Source organism: Dendropsophus ebraccatus, chromosome 15, assembly GCF_027789765.1.
Source record: "Dendropsophus ebraccatus isolate aDenEbr1 chromosome 15, aDenEbr1.pat, whole genome shotgun sequence".
NCBI lineage: Eukaryota > Metazoa > Chordata > Amphibia > Anura > Hylidae > Dendropsophus > Dendropsophus ebraccatus.
Genome location: NC_091468.1, coordinates 34041866 through 34065311, shown reverse-complemented (window position 1 = coordinate 34065311; position 23446 = coordinate 34041866). Strand labels below are relative to the sequence as shown.

At 43.1% G+C, this 23446-nt stretch overlaps 1 protein-coding gene across 2 annotated transcripts in view; it reads left to right on the top strand.

Annotated features, from left to right (window-relative positions):
- The window catches only part of HEATR5B (HEAT repeat containing 5B), a 44919-nt gene that overhangs the window by 9496 nt on the left and 11977 nt on the right, over positions 1-23446 (top strand). For both annotated transcript variants that reach the window (XM_069955418.1, XM_069955417.1), the window contains exons 9-30: positions 54-209; positions 293-543; positions 651-762; positions 1183-1335; positions 1615-1714; positions 2309-2418; positions 3120-3283; positions 3908-4083; positions 8298-8403; positions 9062-9252; positions 9552-9711; positions 9825-10014; positions 10241-10410; positions 10665-10809; positions 12022-12201; positions 15618-15869; positions 17323-17504; positions 19987-20055; positions 20147-20326; positions 21152-21389; positions 21651-21905; positions 22324-22451. In XM_069955418.1, coding sequence (XP_069811519.1) covers positions 54-209; positions 293-543; positions 651-762; positions 1183-1335; positions 1615-1714; positions 2309-2418; positions 3120-3283; positions 3908-4083; positions 8298-8403; positions 9062-9252; positions 9552-9711; positions 9825-10014; positions 10241-10410; positions 10665-10809; positions 12022-12201; positions 15618-15869; positions 17323-17504; positions 19987-20055; positions 20147-20326; positions 21152-21389; positions 21651-21905; positions 22324-22451 — 3668 coding nt within the window. The remainder of the gene's footprint in view (positions 1-53; positions 210-292; positions 544-650; positions 763-1182; positions 1336-1614; positions 1715-2308; positions 2419-3119; positions 3284-3907; positions 4084-8297; positions 8404-9061; positions 9253-9551; positions 9712-9824; positions 10015-10240; positions 10411-10664; positions 10810-12021; positions 12202-15617; positions 15870-17322; positions 17505-19986; positions 20056-20146; positions 20327-21151; positions 21390-21650; positions 21906-22323; positions 22452-23446) is intronic.

Below are 23446 nucleotides of genomic sequence, written 5' to 3'. Positions count from 1 at the left end.
ACCCCAGGCTTTACATGGTAATATTTAACTTTAAAAAAATTTTTTTTTTGCAGAAGCTGTTGTAAATGAGGCCAACAATGAGAATAAAGTTGGTACTGCAGATGTTTCTGCCAGTCAGCATGTAATGGTGTGTGCCCTGCAGGAGCTGGGAAGCCTTGTTCAGAGTCTGAACTCTACAGCATCTCCTCTTATACAGGAGCCATCTATAGGTAACTATTAGTCTTATAGCATTTACATATTCTTTGTGTTTGGTACCAGGCTTATGTTTGTTCCATCTCTGTTTTATACACAGGGCTTCTGGATACTGTCACCTCTGTGCTCCTTCATCCCAGCATGGCGGCAAGGCTGGCAGCAGCATGGTGTTTGCGTTGTGTTGCTGTGGCTCTTCCCTTTCAGCTCACTCCACTCTTGGACAGGTGTGCAGAGAGACTTAATAACCTTAAAAATTCACCAGAAGCTGTTAGTGGGTACAGCTTTGCTATGGCTGCTCTGCTTGGAGGCGTACATCAGTGCCCCTTGGGTATACCTCACTCCAAAGGAAAGGTAAAATTATGCCAAGTATCCCTTCCTTGTTAATAAATGAATTGTGCCTATTTGTAAGCCATAACTATTATTTTTTTATTTCAATATAAGCTTTAATACTTTTACAGATGGTAGTGAGTATCGCTGAGGACCTTCTCCGCACAGCATCTCAAAACAGCAGACTGTCTCTGCAGCGCACACAGGCTGGCTGGCTGCTCCTTGGTGCTTTGATGACCTTAGGTAAGTGTGCTTTTTTGTCATTTTAACATTGGGTAATACAGGGTAAAACATATATATATATAATTTTTATTTATTTATTTTCTGCGAGCCTAAGTGGTTTTCTGATTGTTGGCGTTCAGCACCCTACGATCCTGACATTCAGCTGTTTGCTAGAGCTGTGTCACCCACCTCATACAATGAAAAGATAAACGTTGACAACACCATACATTGTGTAATGGTTGTGCAGCATTACTGCAGTTTCCTTCCCTTTCACATCAGTTGGAGCTGAGCTGCAGTAAGCTAGCATGGCCGTTACTTCTAGAATGGAAACGCCTTTTGTTGATCATGTACTATAGAGTTCTATGTTTCATTGTTGCACAACTTTTTGAATATTTTGTTCTAATAATGTTTGGTAAAAAATGTTCTATGAATGTGTTCTAGGTCCCTCGGTTGTGCGGTACCATCTCCCTAAAATGCTTCTGCTGTGGAGAAATGTCTTCCCTCGTTCCTTGAAGGAGTTGGAAGCTGAAAAAGCTCGGGGAGACTCTTTTACTTGGCAGGTGACCCTGGAAGGCCGTGCTGGAGCACTTTGTGGTAAGAATCTTCCATACATTGGCGGTTTTACTTTACAAAAAAAAAAATATATATATAAATAATTAAAAAAAAAAAAATATATATATATATATATATACACAAACAAATACAGCATTCTCCACTGAGGTTGTCCACTGTAATAGGCCATAATCTTCCCATGCTGTCTTGGATTGATCTGTTATTGTGGCTCAACATTTATCCTCTGTAAATTTTAGCATTGATATTTAATGTCTCTAATGTCTGCTCTGTCTTTCTTTCTTTCTTTCTTTTCCTTACTAGCCATGCGTAGTTTTGTTGCTCATTGCCCTGAACTGCTCACAGAGGATGTGATCAGGAAACTAATGACACCTATTGAGTGTGCTATGACCATGATGTCTCAGTAAGTACATAATGGGCTGTTGTCATGTTCTATGTGTAGGATAAATTAATAATGGGATTTTCCTGGTCCAGACCTGGTCAGTAACCTTCCTATTTCTCTGAAACCATAGATAGTATAATGACGATGGGGATGAATTTTTAGGCTTTTTAGGATTCACAGGTAACTGATCCGCAGCAGACTTCACCCTGTGAGTTTGCAGCAAAATCAATTGCAAATCCCTTACTGTCATTCTGAATAGGATTACATACAATGAAAATTCCGCTGCGAGTATGTAAACGCCACTCCCCTTAACCCAAGGCAGCCTGGTGCATACATTACTGAGTCAGCACTCCAACCTTCCTCTGGGGCTTCCGGCATCCTGACATCCCGCTCAGCCAATCATTGCACTGTCATTGTGGATTCCGCAGATGGCGGTTCTGAGCGGAATCTTTCCATGGATTCCGTAGTGTGAACGGGCCCCTAAAGTCCACAGCATGATTATTTTATTTCTTTGGATTTCTTGCTAAGTAGCTGCAGATTTTCTCAGTTAATCTGCATTACTTTGATGTGAGTTTAATGCTTATGACACTGTTCTTTTATTCTCCTCCCCAACAGCATCCTGTCAGTGATTAAAGCACACGGTGCCCACCTAAAGGCAAGTGCTGCTATGGTGCGCCTCAGACTGTATGACATTTTGGCTTTGTTACCTCCAAAGACCTATGAAGGTGAGAATATAAAATATGAAGATGAGGACATTTTCTGACCCTTCTGGTCTGTATGCAGATAATTTCTCATATTTATCAATGTATTTTTGTGAATAATGGCTCTCCTTTATTAGGGTGTTTCTTTTGCATTAAATGTAACTTCTTTTTTTTTTTTAACAAATGTCCACAATTTTTATTTCATCGCTTTTGAGAATTTACAAGAAAAGTCTCAAAGGAAATGTAGTTTAGGCCAGATATATTATCTAGAGTAAAGGAATCAATATTTATGGCACAAATCTATGTCTGCCTATAGCAAGCAGAAAATGATTCTTTGCTTGTTGGAAAGTTTACAATGTGACGTGTTTATGTGAGGGCACTATTGGCTCCATACACTAGTAGTTTGTTTTGTAAATTTTATGTCCATTACTGTATAGTGGATAAATGCAGTCTAAACCCTGGTCCTTTTCCTAGATAAGTTACTTTAATCTTCCACTATCATTTGTGCCTAACTTGTGTTTTGTGTTGGCCAAGTGGTCATGCCACAACATGTGACAACCGTAAAATTATAGAATCCATACAAAGAACATTGGTTTGATGCTTTAATTTTTGTAAACCCAAGAAAGTCTCTTGTTTTACCACTATACGGGATGTTGTACTCATCAATAGTATATTGTTATCCCGCTGTATTTTTGTCCTTTCTTAACGTAACTATTTTTGCCTAGGAAACTTTAATGTGCTTCTGCGTGAACTTGTGGCTGAATTTACTCTGACTGACAACTCTTCTAACACTACCACATCTTTGCTGCGCTCGCTGTGTCACTATGATGACAGTGTTTTGCTGGGCTCTTGGCTACAAGAGACAGACCACAAATCAATTGAAGACCAGGTAAGGAAGTGTATCTTACACTCTTCTAATGCATATTTACTTCCCTGGCTTCCACTAGCACTGTAGACCCCCACCCCCGGTTGTTGACAGTTTCCGAGTTGAGGGACTTAAACTTGCAGGCCTGCTTACACAGTCATTGGCTTAGACAGGACACTTCTACAGCTGCTGATTGGCTAAGCAGCCTGCACAATGGGGACAGAGTGGTGGCAGCATGGGGGCTGGGGAGCTAAGTACTATGTTCTTCACTACCCTATCGAGGCATACAGCGTCCTGTCTTGACAACTACTTTACATTAAAATCATTTTCATGTAACAACTGAGAAAACAGATAACAGGAAAAGCTGAGTGACTGATCACAATAATAGGGGGGGCGCTGAATAGGGGGCCCTATGTCCTTCTATTTAAATAGAGCAGTGATTGAGAAAAGATAGCAGAGTACAGTTTTTGACTATAATTTAAATAGTGTGGCATTGTACATGCTCTATCTCTACTCCATTGAACTTGGGGGGAAAGGCTGTCTGTTTTTGTAATCGGGGGGACTCTAAGATTTGACACCCACTGATTACTTATCGCCTATCAATTTTGATTATGGGAGAACCTTTTTAACATGAATGTTATTGTGCAGCTTCAACCTAACAGTGCCTCTGGAAGTGGAGCTCTAGAGCATGACCCCTCCTCTATCTACTTGCGTATCCCAGCTGGCGAGGCTGTGCCAGGACCACTGCCTCTTGGAGTTTCCGTCATTGATGCCTCAGTGGCTCTCTTTGGTGTGGTTTTCCCTCATGTGTCCTTCAAGCACAGGTAAGTGTGACTTAATAAGGCTCTGTACAGCTAACTCAATGTCTAGCATCACATCTTTAAAGGGAAGCTGTCACCCCCTGTGCCGGGGTGACAGGCTCCCGACCCCCCGTTAGAGCCCCCTATACTCACCTAATCCCGCCGGGTCCCGCTTCTGGAGGTGGTCGGGTGATGAAGATCTCAGCCGCCGCAGCCCGGCGCGCGCGCTGAGAGATGAGTCCAACACCCATAGAGAATGACAGGAGAGTCCAGCGCTCCATCATTCTCTATGAGCGTTGGACTCCTCTCTCAGCGCGCGCGCCGGGCTGCAGCAGCTGAGATCTTCATCACCCGACCACCTCCAGAAGCGGGACCCGGCGGGATTAGGTGAGTATAGGGGGCTCTAACGGGGGTCGGGAGCCTGTCACCCTGTCACGGGGGGTGACAGGTTCCCTTTAAAATACTGGCATCTGTGTCTGCAGTTAACTTTTTCTCTGCTTTCCAATAAACTCTTAAGAGAAATGTTGTTATTGTGAGCATGAGTGTATTCTGTGCTTTATGTTGTGAAGAAACACCCTGGAAACATAAGGGAACTTGACTTTGCAAATAATAGCTAAAGTTTATTGGGAAAGATTTCCCTGATTGGTCTTCATTAGATTTTGTTCTCTTCTTTTCGCTCCTCTGCTGTCATTACTGTCTGGTTGCAGCCTTAGGCTAGGTTCACACTATGTAACTGTGCGGCTGTATTTTTTATGCGGCTGTAAATGTGCGGATGAAACTCCGGCCGTGGGAAAAAATAGACATGCGGCTCAAAACATACGGTCATTTACTTTGAAATCTGGTTCAACTAAAAATAACAAATAAAATCTTAAGAAAGTGATGCAAACACCTCTGGATGCATCTGGGAAAGCAGGGAACACAGTTTACATGAATTGCTATTACCGGGGTTTGCGATCCTCTGCACTAATGCCGATGTCTCTCATGGTTAATCTATTAAAATAATAAAACACATTTTCGTTGTAATAAAGTTCCTTTCGTTGTTCAATAATTAAATTTAAACTAATTCATCATTTTGCAATTAAATATACTGTTAAAATAAATAGATATATAAATAAATGTATATTTATATATATATTTTTTTTGACAGTATATTTAATTGCACAATGATGGATTCGTTAGAATTAAATTATTGACCAACAAACTGAATTTATTTCAACGAAATTGTGTTTTATTAATTAAATATTAATTGGTACAGGAAGCTCCATAAGCCGTTAATTCATATGCCGGCAATAGAGCTTTCTGTACTAATCATCACTTTACTTTAATGAAAACATCAAATGTTTCTTCTAGTTATGTTATCACAATAGCATTATTAGAAGAAACATTTAGAATTATATGTGCGCTCAGCTGATCGGCTGATCGGCTGAGCGCACATATAATTAGCCGGTCCGCAGTACAGTGACTTCATTGTGCTGCGGACCAGCGAAGAGACAACATCGGGGTGAGTATAGAGCTCTCCCCACCCCCTCCCCAGCACTGCACCCCTCCCAGCAAGGAAGGGGGGTCACTTAACCCCTTCCTTGCTGGGATGGGTGCAGTCTGACATCAGTCTGGCCCCCAAGGGGTTAAGGGGGATGCAATACATCCTCCCTTAACCCCTTGGGGGCCAGACTGTAAGCAGCGATCTGTAAAGATGCTGCATACTGTAAGGAGCACAACACCGCTCACAATGATGGGTGTTGTGCTCCTGTTTGTGTGTTTTTTGTGTGTTTCTCCCTTTTTGTTTTTCAGATATCGGTATCCTGTGGATTACGTCGGATTCCGTGGACTACGTCGATGACCAGCGTTTTTTTTATGTTTTTTTTTTAATAAAATGGTCAATGAGGGGTGTGGGGGTGTTTTTATTTGAATAAAATTTTTTTTTAACTTGTGTCTTCTCTTTATTTCTTTACTTTATAGACTTAGTAGTGGAAGCCGTCTAATAGACGGAATCCATTACTAAGTTGGGGCCTAGTGTTAGCCGGTATAAAATGGCTAACACTAACCCCCTATTATTACCCCAGTACCCAATGCCACCAGGGGTACTGGGAAGAGCCGGGTGCCAGTGGTCCCGGAATGTCAAAATTGTTGGATTTTTAAATAAATAAATAATTTAAAAAAAACGCATAGGGTCCCCCCTATTTTTATAACCAGCCGGGTTAAAAACCAAACGACAGCAGCCTGGTAACACCAGGGTGGGAAGAGCCATTGGTTTAGGCCCTCCCCAGCCTAAATCTTACCAGCCTGCTGCCGCCCGGTCCAGGAGCGACAATTTTGACGCTCCGGGACCACTGGCACCCGACTCTTCCCAGTACCCCTGGTGGCATTGGGTACTGGGGTAATAATAGGGGGTTAGTGTTAGCCATTTTATACCGGCTAACACTAGGCCTTAACTTAGTAATGGATTCCGTCTATTAGACGGCTTCCACTACTAAGTCTATAAAGTAAAGAAATAAAGACAAGACACAAGTTAAAAAATTTTTTTATTCAAATTAAAACACCCCCACACTCCTCATTGACCATTGTATTAAAAAAAAACATTAAAAAAACGCTGGTCATCAACGTAGTCCACGTAATCCGACGTAATCCACAGGATACCGATATCTGAAAAACAAAAAGGAGAAACACACAAAAAACACACAAACAGGAGCACAACACCCATCATTGTGAGCGGTGTTGTGCTCCTTACAGTATGCAGCATCTTTACAGATCGCCGCTTACAGTCTGGCCCCCAAGGGGTTAAGGGAGGATGTATTGCATCCCCCTTAACCCCTTGGGGGCCAGACTAATGTCAGACTGCACCCATCCAAGCAAGGAAGGGGTTAACTGACCCCCCCTTCCTTGGTGGGAGGGGTGCAGTGCTGGGGAGGGGGTGGGGAGAGCTCTATACTCACCCCGATGTGTCCTCTTCGCTGGTCCGCAGCACAATGAAGTCACTGTACTGCGGACCGGCTAATTATATGTGCGCTCAGCCGATCAGCCAATCAGCTGAGCGCACATATCATTCTAAATGTTTCTTCTAATAATGCTATTGTGATAACATAATTAGAAGAAACATTTGATGTTTTCATTAAAGTAAAGTGATGATTAGTACAGAAAGCTCTATTGCATATGAATTAACGGCTTATGGAGCTTCCTGTACTTATTAATATTTAATTAATAAAACACATTTTCGTTGAAATAAATTCAGTTTCGTTGGTCAATAATTTAATTCTAACGAATCCATCATTGTGCAATTAAATATACTGTCAAAAAATCAATATATATATATAAATATACATTTATTTATATATCTATTTATTTTAACAGTATATTTAATTGCAAAATGATGGATTCGTTAGAATTAAATTATTGACCAACGAAAGGGACTTTATTACAAAGAAAATGTGTTTTATTAATTTAATATATTAACTATTAGAGGCATCGGCATTCGGCATCATTGCCGGCTATTTTTGAAGTACTCCTTACCGACCGCCTGTCAATCCTCGGCCGCATGTCCAGCCGCAAACAATGGTCTTGTTCATTTTTTACGGGTCCGTTTACTATCGGGCCGTAGATTCATACATAGTGTGCACTGTGCAGCCGTATATCGTATACTTTCCAGCGTACGCATGAACCACCAAAAATACCGCCGTACAATTACAGCCGCAAATACAGCCGCACAGTTATAGTCTGAACCTGGCCTTAGGCTGCATTCACACGTTCCGTACGGAACACAGATGTGGAATGCCTGTAACAGACTCTCTGGGAACAGGGAAACTGTACAGATATGTGCTGTGCTGTAATGAAGCAGCCGTGCGGTGTTGTTATTACAGCGCAACGCATATCTGTACAGTTCCCCCGCTCCCAGCATCTTATAACAGATTCTGCCTGGGCGGGGGAGAAGTCAGTTACAGGCATTCCACATCTGTGTTCTCTGTGCATGTTGAGCCATAGAAAGCAGAAAGAACATACCAAAAGCAAAATCAAAAATGGCTGAAAATAAGGCCAAAAATTGTGTGTGAATAATAGCCTTTCACAGACGCTCTTCATATCCTATAATTGTTGGCTGGTAAATACAGTTGCTAGTGCTCTGTTTATGGCCACTACAGTGCTCTAGACATGGTAGTAAGCAGGAGATTTTATACATCTGGAAATAAAGTGAAGACATTTTGCAGCAGGGTTCTGATTATAACAAAACATTTGGCTTTGATTTCTAGATTACAGATGCTGGATCATTTTGCAGAGTGTGTGAAGCAGGCTAAGGGAGTCCGCCAGCAGTCTGTGCAGCTCAACATCTTTACAGCTGTGCTAAGTGCTCTAAAGGTACATAAGCTTGTAGCAGTGGGGTAGGCTCTAAATTCTGATTCTATATACATCCCAGGAGTACAGATGAGCGAACCGGGTTCGGGTTTGAGTTGATCCGAACCCGAACGTTCGGCATTTGAGTAGCGGTGGCTGCTAAACTTGGATAAAGCTCTAAGGTTGTCTGCAAAACATGGATACAGCCAATGACTATATCCATGTTTTCCACATAGCCTTAGGGCTTTATCCAAGTTCAGCAGCCCCCGCTAATCAAATGCTGAAAGTTCAGGTTCGGATCGACTCAAGGTTCGCTCATCTCTACCCAGGAGGCTTTCCCTGGCATAAATAAATTCCAAAAATGTATTTCAGAATATCAACATTATTTCTGATTTGATCTCTAACATTCTGACTTTGATACAGGTAAAGTTCAATAGTCTGATGTTTTAAGATGTCATCCTTAATCCTACAGTAGTACCTCCCTTCCCCAAAACTTTCTTTTAATACACCTATAATATGTTCTAATACTTGTCTGTATGTTTCTTATCCGTGCCCCATGCTTTGCCTGGTCTTCATTTCCATTATTCGAATCTCTTATTACTTAGTCATGATATTTAATACTATTCGTATAACATTACTATTGTGTTCCTAAGCCATTCCATTATTTCTGTTTTTGTAACAGGGCTTGGCAGAAAACAAAAGCTCGCTGGGTCCAGAAGAAGTACGGAAATCTGCTTTGACTTTGGTTATGGGTGCTCTGGATAATCCTAACCCTATCCTGAGATGTGCTGCTGGAGAGGCTTTAGGCAGGATGGCTCAAGTGGTCGGAGAAGCAACGTTCATTGCCAGAATGGCACAATACAGTTTTGACAAGTGAGTCTGGGGGCTGAAAAGTTTCTAGCAGACCAGTTGTTGATGGTATAAGAATCTTCTATGTGAAATGTTATGTAATTATTGGTGCCACATTGTCCTTTATTTTGGGAAGTTCATTACAGGTATTAGCACCCATTCTGCATCTTACATAACACAATGTACAGAATGCTACTGCAGACATTAGGCAGTGTATCTGATTTATTAGCATTGATAAAGTCAATTGTAAATCTTGGTTTACATTAAAGGAGTTATCAGACGTTTATTGTATTATTTTCTGGTCTCTTGTTTTGCTAATCTAGGCTGAAGTCAGCACGGGATGTCGTGTCCAGAACAGGCCACTCTCTTGCACTTGGCTGTTTGCACCGTTACGTTGGAGGAATTGGGTCAGGCCAGCACCTGAAGACCAGCGTCAGCATTCTCCTAGCACTTGCTCAGGATGGCACTTCACCAGAAGTTCAGGTAACATAAAATCATCTTCAAGTGCTTAGATGCAACACGATTGTTTCATTGTTTAGGGATGTGTAACTTCTATAGGTCTTGAATTTAGAACATTGCTTTTTAATTCCTCACAGACTTGGTCTCTTCATTCGCTTGCACTTATTGTGGATTCAAGTGGCCCCATGTATCGGGGTTATGTGGAACCAACACTTTCATTGGTGCTTACATTGCTGCTCACTGTCCCTCCTTCACATACCGAAGTCCATCAGTGTCTGGGTCGCTGTTTGGGTGCGATCATAACAACTGTAGGACCAGAGCTGCAGGGTGAGTGGTTGCCAATACCTCAGCCCCATAGAGAGTGAGTTATTTATAATAATTAATATGAATGAATAAAATAGGATGTAAATTAGCAGGAACCTTCTAATGTTTTAGCTTCTTTATTGATTCAGAGCTCAGACCATGTAGTTTGGGTACTTATAGTATGCTATACCTATACTTTATGAGTACAAATAACTGCACAATGGTGCAATAATAAACTATTACTTTACAGGCAATGGGCCAACCATATCGACCATCCGTTCCTCATGCCTTGTGGGCTGTGCAATCATGCAGGATCACTCAGACTCACTGGTTCAGGCTGCTGCCATCTCCTGCCTTCAGCAACTTCACATGTTTGCTCCTCGCCATGTCAACCTGTCAAGTCTGGTCCCATGCCTCTGTGTAAGCTTTACAATTTCACAGCATAAAAAAAAAAATCATTAAAATGTGAAATATATGTTTTTCTGCAATAAGTTATTGGGTCTATGTAATAAAAATGATATATCTGTGGAAGCATTAAAGTTGTTGGGGAAAGAGACCGTATTATAAAGGTGTATTCCCATGTTGCAGATGAATCAGTCTAGCAATTTTTCCCAATTTTGCAAACATCAGAATTTAATGGTAATGTGGTAATTTAATATTAATGTGTGTTTCAGGTCCATCTGGGCAGTTCCCATCTGCTACTGAGACGAGCGGCTGTAGCCTGCCTCAGACAGCTGGCGCAGAGAGAGGCAGCAGAAGTGTGTGAATATGCAATGAGCCTTGCTAAGAATGCAGGAGACAAGGAAAGCAGTGGCATCAGTGAGTAGATATTATTACACTAGCGCTTATTTATTGTGCTGTCTGGATTACTTTTACTTACACTTGCATGTAGTGTTGGCCACTCCCTTGTATTTTACGCCGATTGACTTAAAGTGGGGTCTTTTTCTGTTGTAGTGTCTGAAGTTTTAATGGCAATAATAGCACTGTGTGCTTGTGCTGTTTTTCTTATCAAATGCAACACAAGTACTAATACAAGGACTGAACTGAGCCTCTGGTGGTACTGTAAACATGGCCTTAGTTGCAGGACTGATTATCTGTTATTATAGCTTCCTCCTCTAACAAGACCTTCAGCTGGTTTTCTTGTCTTGGTTTACAGTTCATGTCCAAGCAATATAAAGTAAAAAAAAACAAACATCAGTGTTCCACATGAATTCCAACTCTGATTTTATTTTTTTTTAATCTTTACTCCACCATTTTTTTAACCCATGTATTAAAAAATCCCATGTCTTCCAGTACTTTTCAGGTGTATTCTCTCCATTCTGACACAGTGCTCTCTGCTGCCACCTCTGTCCATATCAGGAACTGTTGAGAGCAGTAGCAAATCCCCATAGAAAACCTCTCCTGTTCTCCAGACTGAAAAGAATACACCACTTCCTGCAGGACATACAGCAGCTCATAAGTCTGGAAGAATTGTGTTTTTTTTTTTTTTTAATAGAAGTAAATTACAAATCTCTGGCTCTTTGCTGAACTACCTCTTTAAGTGGCCTCCTCTCCATAAGTCATATTAGGACATCATGAGGGGGGGCTGCCAAGTATCACTTTCTGGTGGACCTGGCCCCATCTATACATGGCTACATTTCCCCTGCAGTAGTCTCCACAGGACAAATGTATAACTGGTGGCAGCTTAAACAAGCAATACCAGGTGATCTTCAGGGGATTTAGTAGCTAGACTTCGGTCGTTCAGCTGAGCAAACAGGCCAGCTTAAATTCAAAAAGTAGTATTTATGGTGAGATAAACTCCTCAAAAATAAATATGATTGAATTTAAAGACTGAACTTGAGCATTCCTTATCTATTTAATGGTTATTTTGAGGTCCATAAGTATTTGCCTTGGACAAGCGCAGTGTTGTGACCAGGTTAAGCCTTGATTTATACTTACAAGCAGTATATCTCAGTTTATCTTCTAGTAACCTAAGAAACATGAACCAGGCATTTATTTGGAGATGAAAACTGATATATTTTTCCCCTGCAGATATAAACATAACAGACACGGGTTTGGAGGGAGTATTGTTTGGAATGCTGGATCGGGAAACAGACCGCAAACTGTGCTCGGACATTCATGATACATTGGGCCACATGCTGTCTTCATTGGCAGTGGACAAATTGTCTCATTGGCTGCTGTTGTGCAAAGATGTCTTGGCAGCTACTAGTGGTATGTATCTGTCTTTGTATGCTTTATTCTTGTAAGCGGTAAAATAATATGACTCTGAAATTTAGAGAATTGCCTTGATTCGGTGATGACTCATTATTGCTCATGGACAACTATACTACGTATGTTTTAATGCTTTATTCATTTGGATGCGCATATATATATATATATATATATATATATATATATATATATATATATATACAGTGGTACCTTGGTTCTCGAACATAATTGGTTCTGGAAGGCTGTTCCAGAACCGAGCAGTTCGAGAACCGAGCTGTCAGTCCCCATAGGGAACTGCAGAGCACCCAGCCCACAGAGCGTAAAAACGCTCCACGTTCCCCGCAGTGAGAGGCAGGAGCGGACGGCTATTTAAACTTGCCGCCGCACTCCTGCTCCTCTCAGCTGCCAGGGACACCCTGTAAAGAAGCGGGGAATCCCCTCATTATGATGGGATTCCCCACTTCTTTACAGGGTGTCCCCGGCAGCTGAGAAGAGCAGGAGCACGGCGGCAAGTTTAAATAGCCGCCCGCTCCTGCCTCTCACTGCGGGGAACACTCCTGCCTCGCACTGCTCAGTCCCCTCAGACCTGCTCTCTGCATCCCCCCTGCCGGCCCGGAGCGCTTCCTTCTTCAGCACGCCGCACGTCTGTACTGTTCCGCCCGCGGCCCTGCTCATCAGCTCATTAGCTGGTGGCTCCCACTGCTCCCCGCCGCCTCTGAAGGGTGAAGGAGAGTCTTCAGAGGCGGCGGGGAGTAGTGGGAGCAAGCGGCTAAGGAGCTGATGAGCGGGGCCACGGGCGGAACAGTACAGACGTGCAGCGTGCTGAAGAAGGAAGCACTCCGGGCCGGCGGGGGGGATGCGGAAAGCAGGTCTGAGGGGACTGAGCAGTGCGAGGCAGGAATGTTCCCCGCAGTGAGAGGCAGGAGCGGGCGGCTATTTAAACTTGCCGCCAAGCTCCTGCTCCTCTCAGCTGCCGGGGACACCCTGTAAAGAAGTGGGGAATCCCATCATAATGAGGGGAATCCCCGCTTCTTTACAGGGTGTCCCCGGCAGCTCAGAGGAGCAGGAGTGCGGCGGCAAGTTTAAATAGCCGCCTGCTCCTGCCTCTCAGTGTTCCCGAACACCTAACTGTCAGCTGAACATTTTGGTAACAGGGCGAATCTTGATAAAAGCGCCCCCCCCCCCCCCCAGTTCTCGGTTCAGCCCTGGGAAAGGAAGGGGGGCTTTTATCAAGATTCGGGTTACTAGGAAGAAGCAGTGTGTGTATTGCAGCATAGAACGGTGCAGAGCCACTAACAGATAATGTTCTGCTCAATACAAAATCATTATACAGTGACTCACAGGTGACGTCTTCTTTGATCTGAGGCGTCACTTTCCCTTTTCCTCTCCATCCGGCCCAGACCTCCATGATGATTTCTTGCAGTTACGTTTTATCTCTTTAGAACCTGCCAGACAGACATCCCAGGCTCCGCACATCCAGAAACTTCCTTCCCTTTTCCCACCTATAAGGTCCCAAACTGTAGTAATTCTGTGTTTGGTGCAGTAAAGTCTGCATGGTGTGACCTCCATTACATTGACATAAAGGATGCTGGGAAAGCTGGATGACCTCCATTACACTGACATACAGGATGTTGGGAAAGCTGGATGACCTCCATTACACTGACATACAGTATGCTGGGAAAGCTGGATGACCTCCATTACACTGACATACAGGATGCTGGGAGAGCTGGATGACCTCCAATACACTGACATACAGGATGCTGGGAAAGCTGGATGACCTCCATTATACTGACATACAGGATGCTGGGAAAGCTGGATGACCTCCAATACACTGACATACAGGATGCTGGGAAAGCTGGATGACCTCCATTACACTGACATAGAGGATGCTGGGAAAGCTGAGTGGCCTCCATTACACTGACATACAGGATGCTGGGAAAGCTGAGTGACCTCCATTACACTGACATACAGGATGCTGGGAAAGCTGGGTGACCTCCATTACACTGACATAAAGGATACTGGGAAAGCTGGGTGACCTCCATTACACTGACATACAGGATGCTGGGAAAGCTGAGTGGCCTCCATTACACTGACATACAGGATGCTGGGAAAGCTGAGTGGCCTCCATTACACTGACATACAGGATGCTGGGAAAGCTGTGTGGCCTCCATTACACTGACATACAGGATGCTGAGAAAGCTGTGTGTCCTCCATTAAACTGAAATACAGGATGCTGGGAAAGCTGGATGACCTCTATTACACTGACATACAGGATGCTGGGAAAGCTGAGTGACCTCCATTACACTGACATACGGGATGCTGGGAAAGCTGGATGACCTCCATTACACTGACATACAGGATGCTGGGAGAGCTGGTAAACTGTGAACATTGGTGCCGGGGCCGGGGCTTATCGTGTGACCTCCATTACACTGACATACAGGATGCTGGGAAAGCTGGGTGACCTCCATTACACTGACATAAAGGATACTGGGAAAGCTGGGTGACCTCCATTACATTGACATACAGGATGCTGGGAAAGCTGAGTGGCCTCCATTACACTGACATACAGGATGCTGGGAAAGCTGAGTGGCCTCCATTACACTGACATACAGGATGCTGAGAAAGCTGTGTGACCTCCATTACACTGACATACAGGATGCTGGGAAAGCTGGATGACCTCTATTACACTGACATACAGGATGCTGGGAAAACTGAGTGACCTCCATTACACTGACCTACAGGATGCTGGGAAAGCTGGATGACCTCCATTACACTGACATACAGGATGCTGGGAGAGCTGGTAAACTGTGAACATTGGCGCCGGGGGCGGGGCATATCGCGGGGGGCGGGCTTATCGGGACATATCTGGGGCTCCCTCTGTGCAGGCTTCCCCCCACCCCCTCCTCATAGCCCCCATTAGATACTCACCTCTGTCCCTGCAGCCTCCAGCTCCTCTTCTGCTCCCTCCGTCTTCTTCTGGCTTCCGGTGCAGGCAGCCATCCTGTCATACAGAGGCCGCCTGCACAGGAAGCCTCTGTGTCTCTGCCCCAGCACTGTTTCCTTTAGCTGTGCGTGCTGTACGCACAGCTAAAGGTCACTCTGGCCAGGGGATCTGGAACTTAGATTCCAGATCCCCGGGCCAGTCCTGATAATGCGGGGGCTGCGGGCCGGGTACTGTCGGGCGCCGCCTGGCGCCCCCTAGCTGTGGGCGCCCCGTGCAGTGGCCCGGCTCGCCCGCCCCTAGAAACGGCCCTGGTGTGTGTGTGTATGTATGTGAGAGAGAGAGAGCTGAGTTAGTTCGACTACTATTATAGTTACTCTGATTTACATAGGTGCCATATATTTCTCCCTTACATGTCTCATTTAATACAAATAACTGATTCCGCTGTAATAGTCCTTGAAATTTCTCATCCTAGATGTGGGCACAGCCAGTCTGGTAGCTGGTGTAAGAGATGAAGAGACTGAAAAGAAGGATGAAATGGACGATGACACAATGTTCACCACACTGGGAGAGGATGATAAATCCAAACCATTTGTTGCTCCTCGCTGGGCCACACGTGTATTTGCAGCAGACTGTCTCTGCCGGATTATCATGCTTTGTGAAAATACTAACAAACCACATTTCGATCTAGCTTCCGCTCGCGCCTTAAAAATGAAAAATCCTAAAGGTAAGACATTTGATTTCTTTAACTGTCAATTTAAAAAAAAAATAAAATAAAGGTGCCACTTTTCAAAAAAGTGGGGATTTTGTTTTTGCTTATAGTACAGCATAGGCTATTACTAGAGAATAATTAACATGCTCTTTTGTATGCTTGCGCTTTCCAGCTTTAGCTGATGTGACAGACATGGGATTTCAGCTATGTTGACTTCTATTTGCTCTCTGAAATGATTCTTATGTTGCCTCCATTCCCCCATTTCTCTTGGCTTTGCAGAGATAGGGAGTAGAGTCTTGTACTGTAATTCACAGGAAGTTGGCTGACCCTGACTAGCTGACAGACCTCTTCCTCTGACGCATTAGATACTCTGATTTTTCTGAGGGTCAGGCTGGTGATCACATGGTCTAGCTATAGTAATAAAACACATGGATGCAGCTGCACTGGAATTAAATAAATTGTGCTGTAGGGCAGGTGGTGTTGTGTGCATGTTAGGGCTATGTTCCTACTTCAGGGACCTGTTGAGGAACACTGCTGCTTCGTCAGATCTTTATTAGCGTCCCTCTATTTAGTGAGACGGTCGTGTTCCTTGATATGTTCCTGAAGTGGGAACATAACCTATATGAGCAAAAAAAAAAAAAAATCTGAAGAGCTTCTTTAAAGCGACTATTTACTGGCACCTTGATGCCTCTGAAGTGCTGGCGCCACATTGTAGAGCTCCTCACGCCATGCCTGTTTCGGGGGTCGCCATGTCTCCTGGTGCCGGTATTTAAAGGAAACACTACTTTTATCAATTTGGCGTGGCAGGCGTGCAGTTAAACTAGCGTGGCCTAAAGTATCATTGCCCTAGGCCTGAAGTGCCTCTTTCCCTGCCTCCCAGCAGCAGTGGGTAGAAAGGCACCACTAGCCTAGGGCCCTGATACTCTAGTCCATACCAGTTTGAATGTCGTCCAGCCACGCCACATTAATAAAAGTCATTTTTCATCTAAGTACCGGCATCGGGAGACAAGCCAACCCCTGAGAGTGGCTGTAGAGCCTGAGGAGCTCTACAGCACAGTGTCGGCGGTTCTGGTACAGAGTCACTTTAAGCATTTTCTCAGACATGCAGTATAGGTTCAATAACTGTATAAAAGAAGCTTTTAAGTATTGTCTAGAATGGTGTTTTGTGTTTCTAAGCCAAGTACTTCTTGCTTAGATAACTGACATTAAATTACCACCTAGGCACTTTTCCTATACTTCACTGCACATTAAAAGCACAGCATGATAGTGCGAGTACCCCTAGAGACATAGCGCCTCCCGGGCTAAATGTACCACACTTTGCTTTTGAAAGTATCTATATCAGTGACAGAATTATAGTCATTAAAGCAGCACATATCAAAAATCTGTATGCATTGTCTAATCATTGAGGTCAAAAATTCCCCTGTGTGAAACAACCAACCAACTTTGTTTTTGGCTTTTTTCATGACAGGTGACTTTTTGGTGTTACATCTTTCTGACCTTATTCGGATGGCTTTCATGGCTGCCACAGATCACAGCAACCAGCTGAGGATGGCTGGTTTACAAGCCCTGGAGGATATTATTAAGAAGTTTGCTGCGGTTCCAGAACCTGAGTTTCCAGGACACGTCATCTTGGAACAGTATCAGGCCAATGTAAGGGAGTGTGTCTTACTGTTATTCGCTCTTTAGTAATGTGTTATTTTGCTGCTATCAGCCACCACATTGAATGTTCACTATGAGAATTTATAGTAATACACGGTTATCATACATCTATTCTATTCTTGCATACATCAATTCATTGGGAAGTGGAGAAGCCTGGAGAGCAGAATTAGACATTTAATTTTTCATGATAATCACTGTGTGTTCATAAGCCTAGGAAAGCTTTTATGTAACTCAGACTCATCAAAACATGTATACTTTATGCTTATGTGTGTATATGACTCTGTAGCTTTTAGTAAGATCTTGCATTTGGGGAAAATTGTAAAAGTATAGCAGGCTCTTAAAAAAATGTAAATAAAATGTACTAAATAGTTCAAACACTATGTATTACATTTGTTATATCGATTTGACATAACAATACTTCTTATTTTTTAATAAGAAGAATTCAGATGTTGCATGCAGAGCAGGGACAGAGCATACGTAATGGTGGTTCCGGACACTAGGGGGAGCTCACCACGAACAGCCCAGCAAGGACAGTGTATGGTATGGTGGCAGGCGATGGGATAACAGCAGACTGTGTGCAGCTCTATGATGGTAGGGGACAAAGGGGATGGCAGCAGTCGACAGGCCTCTTGATGCCTTGCCCGCACATTTACAAGTAACTGCCACGGCAGGGAACATCGGGGTTGGCGGCAGGTGACGATTTTCATGTCCTGCAGGCAGCTGCTCTGCAACAGACAGTAAAGGTAGGGGACAACTGGTATTCTTTTCGGCGGGCATGCTTCCAAACAAAAACTTTGCTAGGTCTTACTTTTAGGGGAGGCCTTATATTTAGCAATTCGGGTCTTATCTTTAGGGGAAACAGGGTATATAAATAACTCCAACAGGACTAGCATCAGATCCACTATTAAAATTAATTGTAATTTATTTTGGCTATTTTTAAATATTTTTATCATGTGTTTTTATTTATTTTAGTTAATGCTTGATTTACCATTATGCTGATTTAATGTCATATAAATTGATAGTTCAAACACTATGTATTATATTTAGAGATGAGTGAACCGGGTTCGAGTCGATCCGAACCCGAACAATCGACATTTGATTAGCGGTGGCTGCTGAAGTTGGATAAAGCTCTAAGGTTGTCTGGAAAACATGGATACAGCCAATGACTATATCCATGTTTTCCACATAGCCTTAGGGCTTTATCCAAGTTCAGCAGCCACCACTAATCAAATGCCGAAAGTTCGGGTTCGGATGGACTCGAGTATGCTCGAGGTTCGCTCATCTCTAATTATATTTATATCTCTAATTAACTTCTTGAGGGCCTGCTATGCTATGTATACTGTTTACTTAAGTCTTTTTTAGGGTGCACACGACCAGTGGTGCACTCGAGGTTTAGACTCTGCATATACCATATATCACCCGTCCCAAACATTAGGTTGACCATACACAACAGAGAATACTATTTGGGGAAAATTAAGCCCCAATTACACGGGGCAACTGTAAGGAGCAAATTAGCGCTGTCAGCGCTCGTTTGCTCCTTGTTCCCCGTTCCCTGCTAATACACGAGGCACCAGCGAGCGCGGGGGGGGGATGTTGTAGGGGGTTTGTCTGGGTGATCGCTAAACGACTGCAACAATCAGCCAATATCTGCCGTTAATCATTCCATGTAATAGGGCCTTTACACTGTTACTGTATATTTACAGGGGTGACAAAATAAAAAGCGTAAAGGCCCTATTACACGGAACAGTTATTGGCCGTTACTGCCGATAATCATCCCGTGTAATCGAAAGCAACGATCAGCAGACATAAACGATGTCAGCTGATCGTTGCAGTCGTTTGTCTTTCAACATGTTGAAAGACAACCGACTTGGATAGCAACGATATGCTGCCGTCACTCCATGGCATAAGAGCGGCGGCAGCAGACCGCCGCTATCCTCTATGACTATCTAGCCGGGCAGCTCCCCCGCACTCACCCACTTGCTGATGCCGCATGTAGTAGTGGCGGCAGCGAGCAGGGAACGAGGAGCAAACTAGCGCTGACAGCGCTCATTTGCTCCTCGCAGTTGGCCTGTGTAATAGGGGCTTAACAGCCCTTGCTTCTTATATGTGCCATTCACTAGCACTTTGTAAGTAAAGATCTGAAATATTGTTCTGAAAACCTGAAAATTTATATTCGACTTATACACTAGGGACATAAGCAGCATAAGTGCTCTTTATACCCCATAAAAGAACTGTAGTAAGCTGAACCTGTGAGTTTTCTATGGCATCAAGGCCACTCTCAGTAAACAAAATTCCCCCAGAAGAAATTTTTTGATTATATGGAATAAAAATGTATTTTTTGAACCAGAATTTCACTTATTTGTTCTCAGGTACGTAACAATTAGATCTTTACGGAACCTAGAAGTAGTAGGATAACAAAATATTACTAGTGCTGGGGTAGTTTTTTTTAAAATTGTTATTCCTCTATTCTCAGGTGGGAGCTGCTTTACGACCTGCTTTTTCACAAGACACTCCCTCAGACATTGTTGCGAAAGCCTGCCAGGTAAGAAGATGCATATTGTTTGCATATGCGTAAGACAACTTTATATGTTGGGAATCTTACTTTAACAGCCATTATGTGTTCTTTTTGTCAGGTGTGTAGTGCCTGGATAGGGAGCAAAGTGGTCAGTGACCTGAATGATCTTCGCAGAGTGCACAATCTTTTGGTTTCCTCGCTGGATAAAGCACAGGCTGGAAAAGGGTCATCCAGTCAGCTGTACCGTGAGAGTGCCATAACTATGGAAAAACTAGCTGTGTTAAAGGCTTGGGCTGAGGTAGGTACTGACATCTTTATATCAGTTCGGATTTTCTTTATGTGTATATTCCTCTTTAAAACAACATGGAGAAATAATTATTTATTTCCTTTGAGACCATTAACCTAAATAAGATTTCCTTTAAATGATCACTTTCATTTCATTTCCCTCCAAAAAATTATTGTACTTCACCGACAATACCCATAATCACAATTGAGGTGTTTTCTGAAGACAGTATGTTAGGAATAGTATATACTGCAGTGAGAACTATACGCAAGTGCAATGCAGAGACCCCACCAGCTCTCTCTGAAGTCAGAGGAATCATGGGAAATGTAGGCAGCATTAGAAAATTTCAGCAGGGAAGTGGGAATCAAGATGGATTAAAACTAGAGATGAGCGAACCTCGAGCATGCAAGTTGGATAAAGCCCTAAGGCTATGTGGAAAACATGGATATAGTCATTGGCTGTATCCATGTTTTCCAGACAACCTTAGGACTTTATCCAAGTTCAGCAGCCACTAATCAAATGCTGAACGATCGGGTTCGGATGGACTTGAACCCGAACCCGGTTCGCTCATCTCTAATTAAAACCTATGCCTACCACATCAGCAAAACCAGGTAATTACAAGGCATCATAGAATAACTATATAAATCTCAAATTTTTTAAGAATATTGTGTATGTTAATATTCATTTATATAAGAACAAAATTTGTAAAATATTTTATTGTTTTTGAAAAATATTTACAGATTCTGGTAAGATGATAGGGAACATGACATTGTTAAATTGGGTCTGAAACATATTTTGCAGAGGTATTAGGTATAATCTTCTTTTAACCCTGAATCATAGGTCTATGTTGTGGCCATGACTATTAAAAATGAAGCGGAGAGTAAGCCCAGCAAATCTATGAAGACAAATGATGATGAAGATGATGAATATGGTAGCACAGATGAGCTTCCTCCAGACAGCCTGATATCATTAGTTGAATCGGCTCTACCAACGCTTAGTCGCTTGTGGCTGGCAGTGTTGAAGGACTATGCTCTGCTCACCTTGCCACCAGAGTTTGCCAGCCAACTTCCACCTGAAGGTGAGTGTTCTGTCATACATCTGTTGTTGTTTAGTACATAGTTGTAGAGGACTTTGATAGATATTCCTATTATTTACAGTAGGTATATGAAGAATCGCAGTACTGTTCTAGATAACGGACCTATATGTATGTACTTTTTTCTAGATGTTACATATCCATTTGTTATGGCTATGTGATTACTATTCTCTTTTGTTGAGGACACTGTTCTCACAGTAGTTAAAATCTTTATTTAACTTTTACGTTTCCTTCATTTTTGAACAGGTGGAGCCTTTTACACCCCCGAAACAATTGATACAGCGAGACTACATTACCGCAATTCCTGGGCCCCAATACTACATGCTGTGACGCTTTGGCTCAACTCCACAGGCTTTAATAATTCAGACATTGCGGATGAGGCAACCATGATGGGGTCTCAGAAACGCAATACTACCATAGCACTGAACCAGCCACCAGGAACACCACCCAGCCCAAAGTCACTTATGGAGCTTAACAAAGATAGAATGCATCTGATTTTAGGTAGGTAAAAGCTAACATGGAATATATCATTGTCAGTCTAATATCATCTTGTGAATAGGTGATCAGCTCCAACCAATGGGACTACCAGTTATCAAGAGAACTAAAGTCCCTGAGTGACCCTTGTGAATGGAGGGGTAGTGCCTTTGCTTGACCACCATACCATTCTGTCCTTCACATTTATGCGAATTTCAGCTGCACAAAACGAATTGTATAGTTTCGGGATGTATTTACACCTTTTTACTTGTGGTGAAAAAAAAACAAAAAACTGTTTAAATGCTTCATAAATGTCTAATAAGTGTCTAATAAGTCAGAGATAAAAAAAATAGCACAACATGCCCCAGAAAAGCTTAGTAAATTTCCCCTATACAGTCTTGTCGGTGTTTAAATATCCTCGCTAACATCCTTTGTATATCATCAGGTATCAGCATTCAGTTCTTTTGTGCACCTCGACCTGAGGAACCTATTGAACATGTCACAGCCTGCCTTCAAGCCCTGCATATACTGTTGGAGTCGTCATTTGCCAGGAGTCACATAGCAGAAGACCAGGTAAATTTATACAACGTCATCCATTGATTCAATGTTCATGGGACAGCCCAAGAGCTCTTAAAATAAATGCTAAAAGACAACCATAATGTGTACCAAACCAAACTCCACATATAGTAAGGGCTAGGGCTGGGCGATATTGGCCTAAATCAATATCGCGGTTTATCGCATATGTAGCTGCGGTAACGATAATTGGATGATAACTATGACACGCCCCCTTTGTAAGCCACACCCCTTTTACAAGCCACACCCACTCGGCCGTGCCAAACTGGGGATAGTTTGTTTCAATAAAGTTTAAAAAAAGTACAGTAACTCAATGAGCAGCAACCCAAGCTAGGTACACACTACAGGACATGTATATACAGGTATACAGCTATGTGCACACTACAGGACATGTATATACAGGTATACAGCATACAGCTATGTGCACACTACAGGATGTGTATATACAGGTATATAGCTATGTACTATAGGTACCCAGAGTATATATGATGGGTATATAGTATATACAGGTGACAGTACAGGGACGTACATTATAGGGGGCTGTAGATGGCACTGCACTGACACGCTGTAAAGATATCTATCTATTCCCTATCTATCTGTCTATCTATCTACTCCCTATCTATCTATCTCCTATCTCCCTATCTCTCTATCTATCTCCTATCTATCTATCTATCTATCTCCTCTACGGGGAGGTGGGCAGGGGTGTACGGGGAGGCGGGCAGGGGTGTATGGGTTTACGGGGGGGCGGGCAGGGGTGTATGGGTACACAGGGGAGCGGGCAGGGGTGGATGGGTACACAGGGGGGCCGGCAGGGGTGGATGGGTACACAGGGGGGCCGGCAGGGGTGGATGGGTACACAGGGGGGCGGGCAGGGGTGGATGGGTACACAGGGTACCCTATCTATCTATTCCCTATCTATCTATCCATCTCCTATCTATCTATCTATCTATCTATCTATCTATCTATCTATCTATCTATCTATCTATTATCTATCT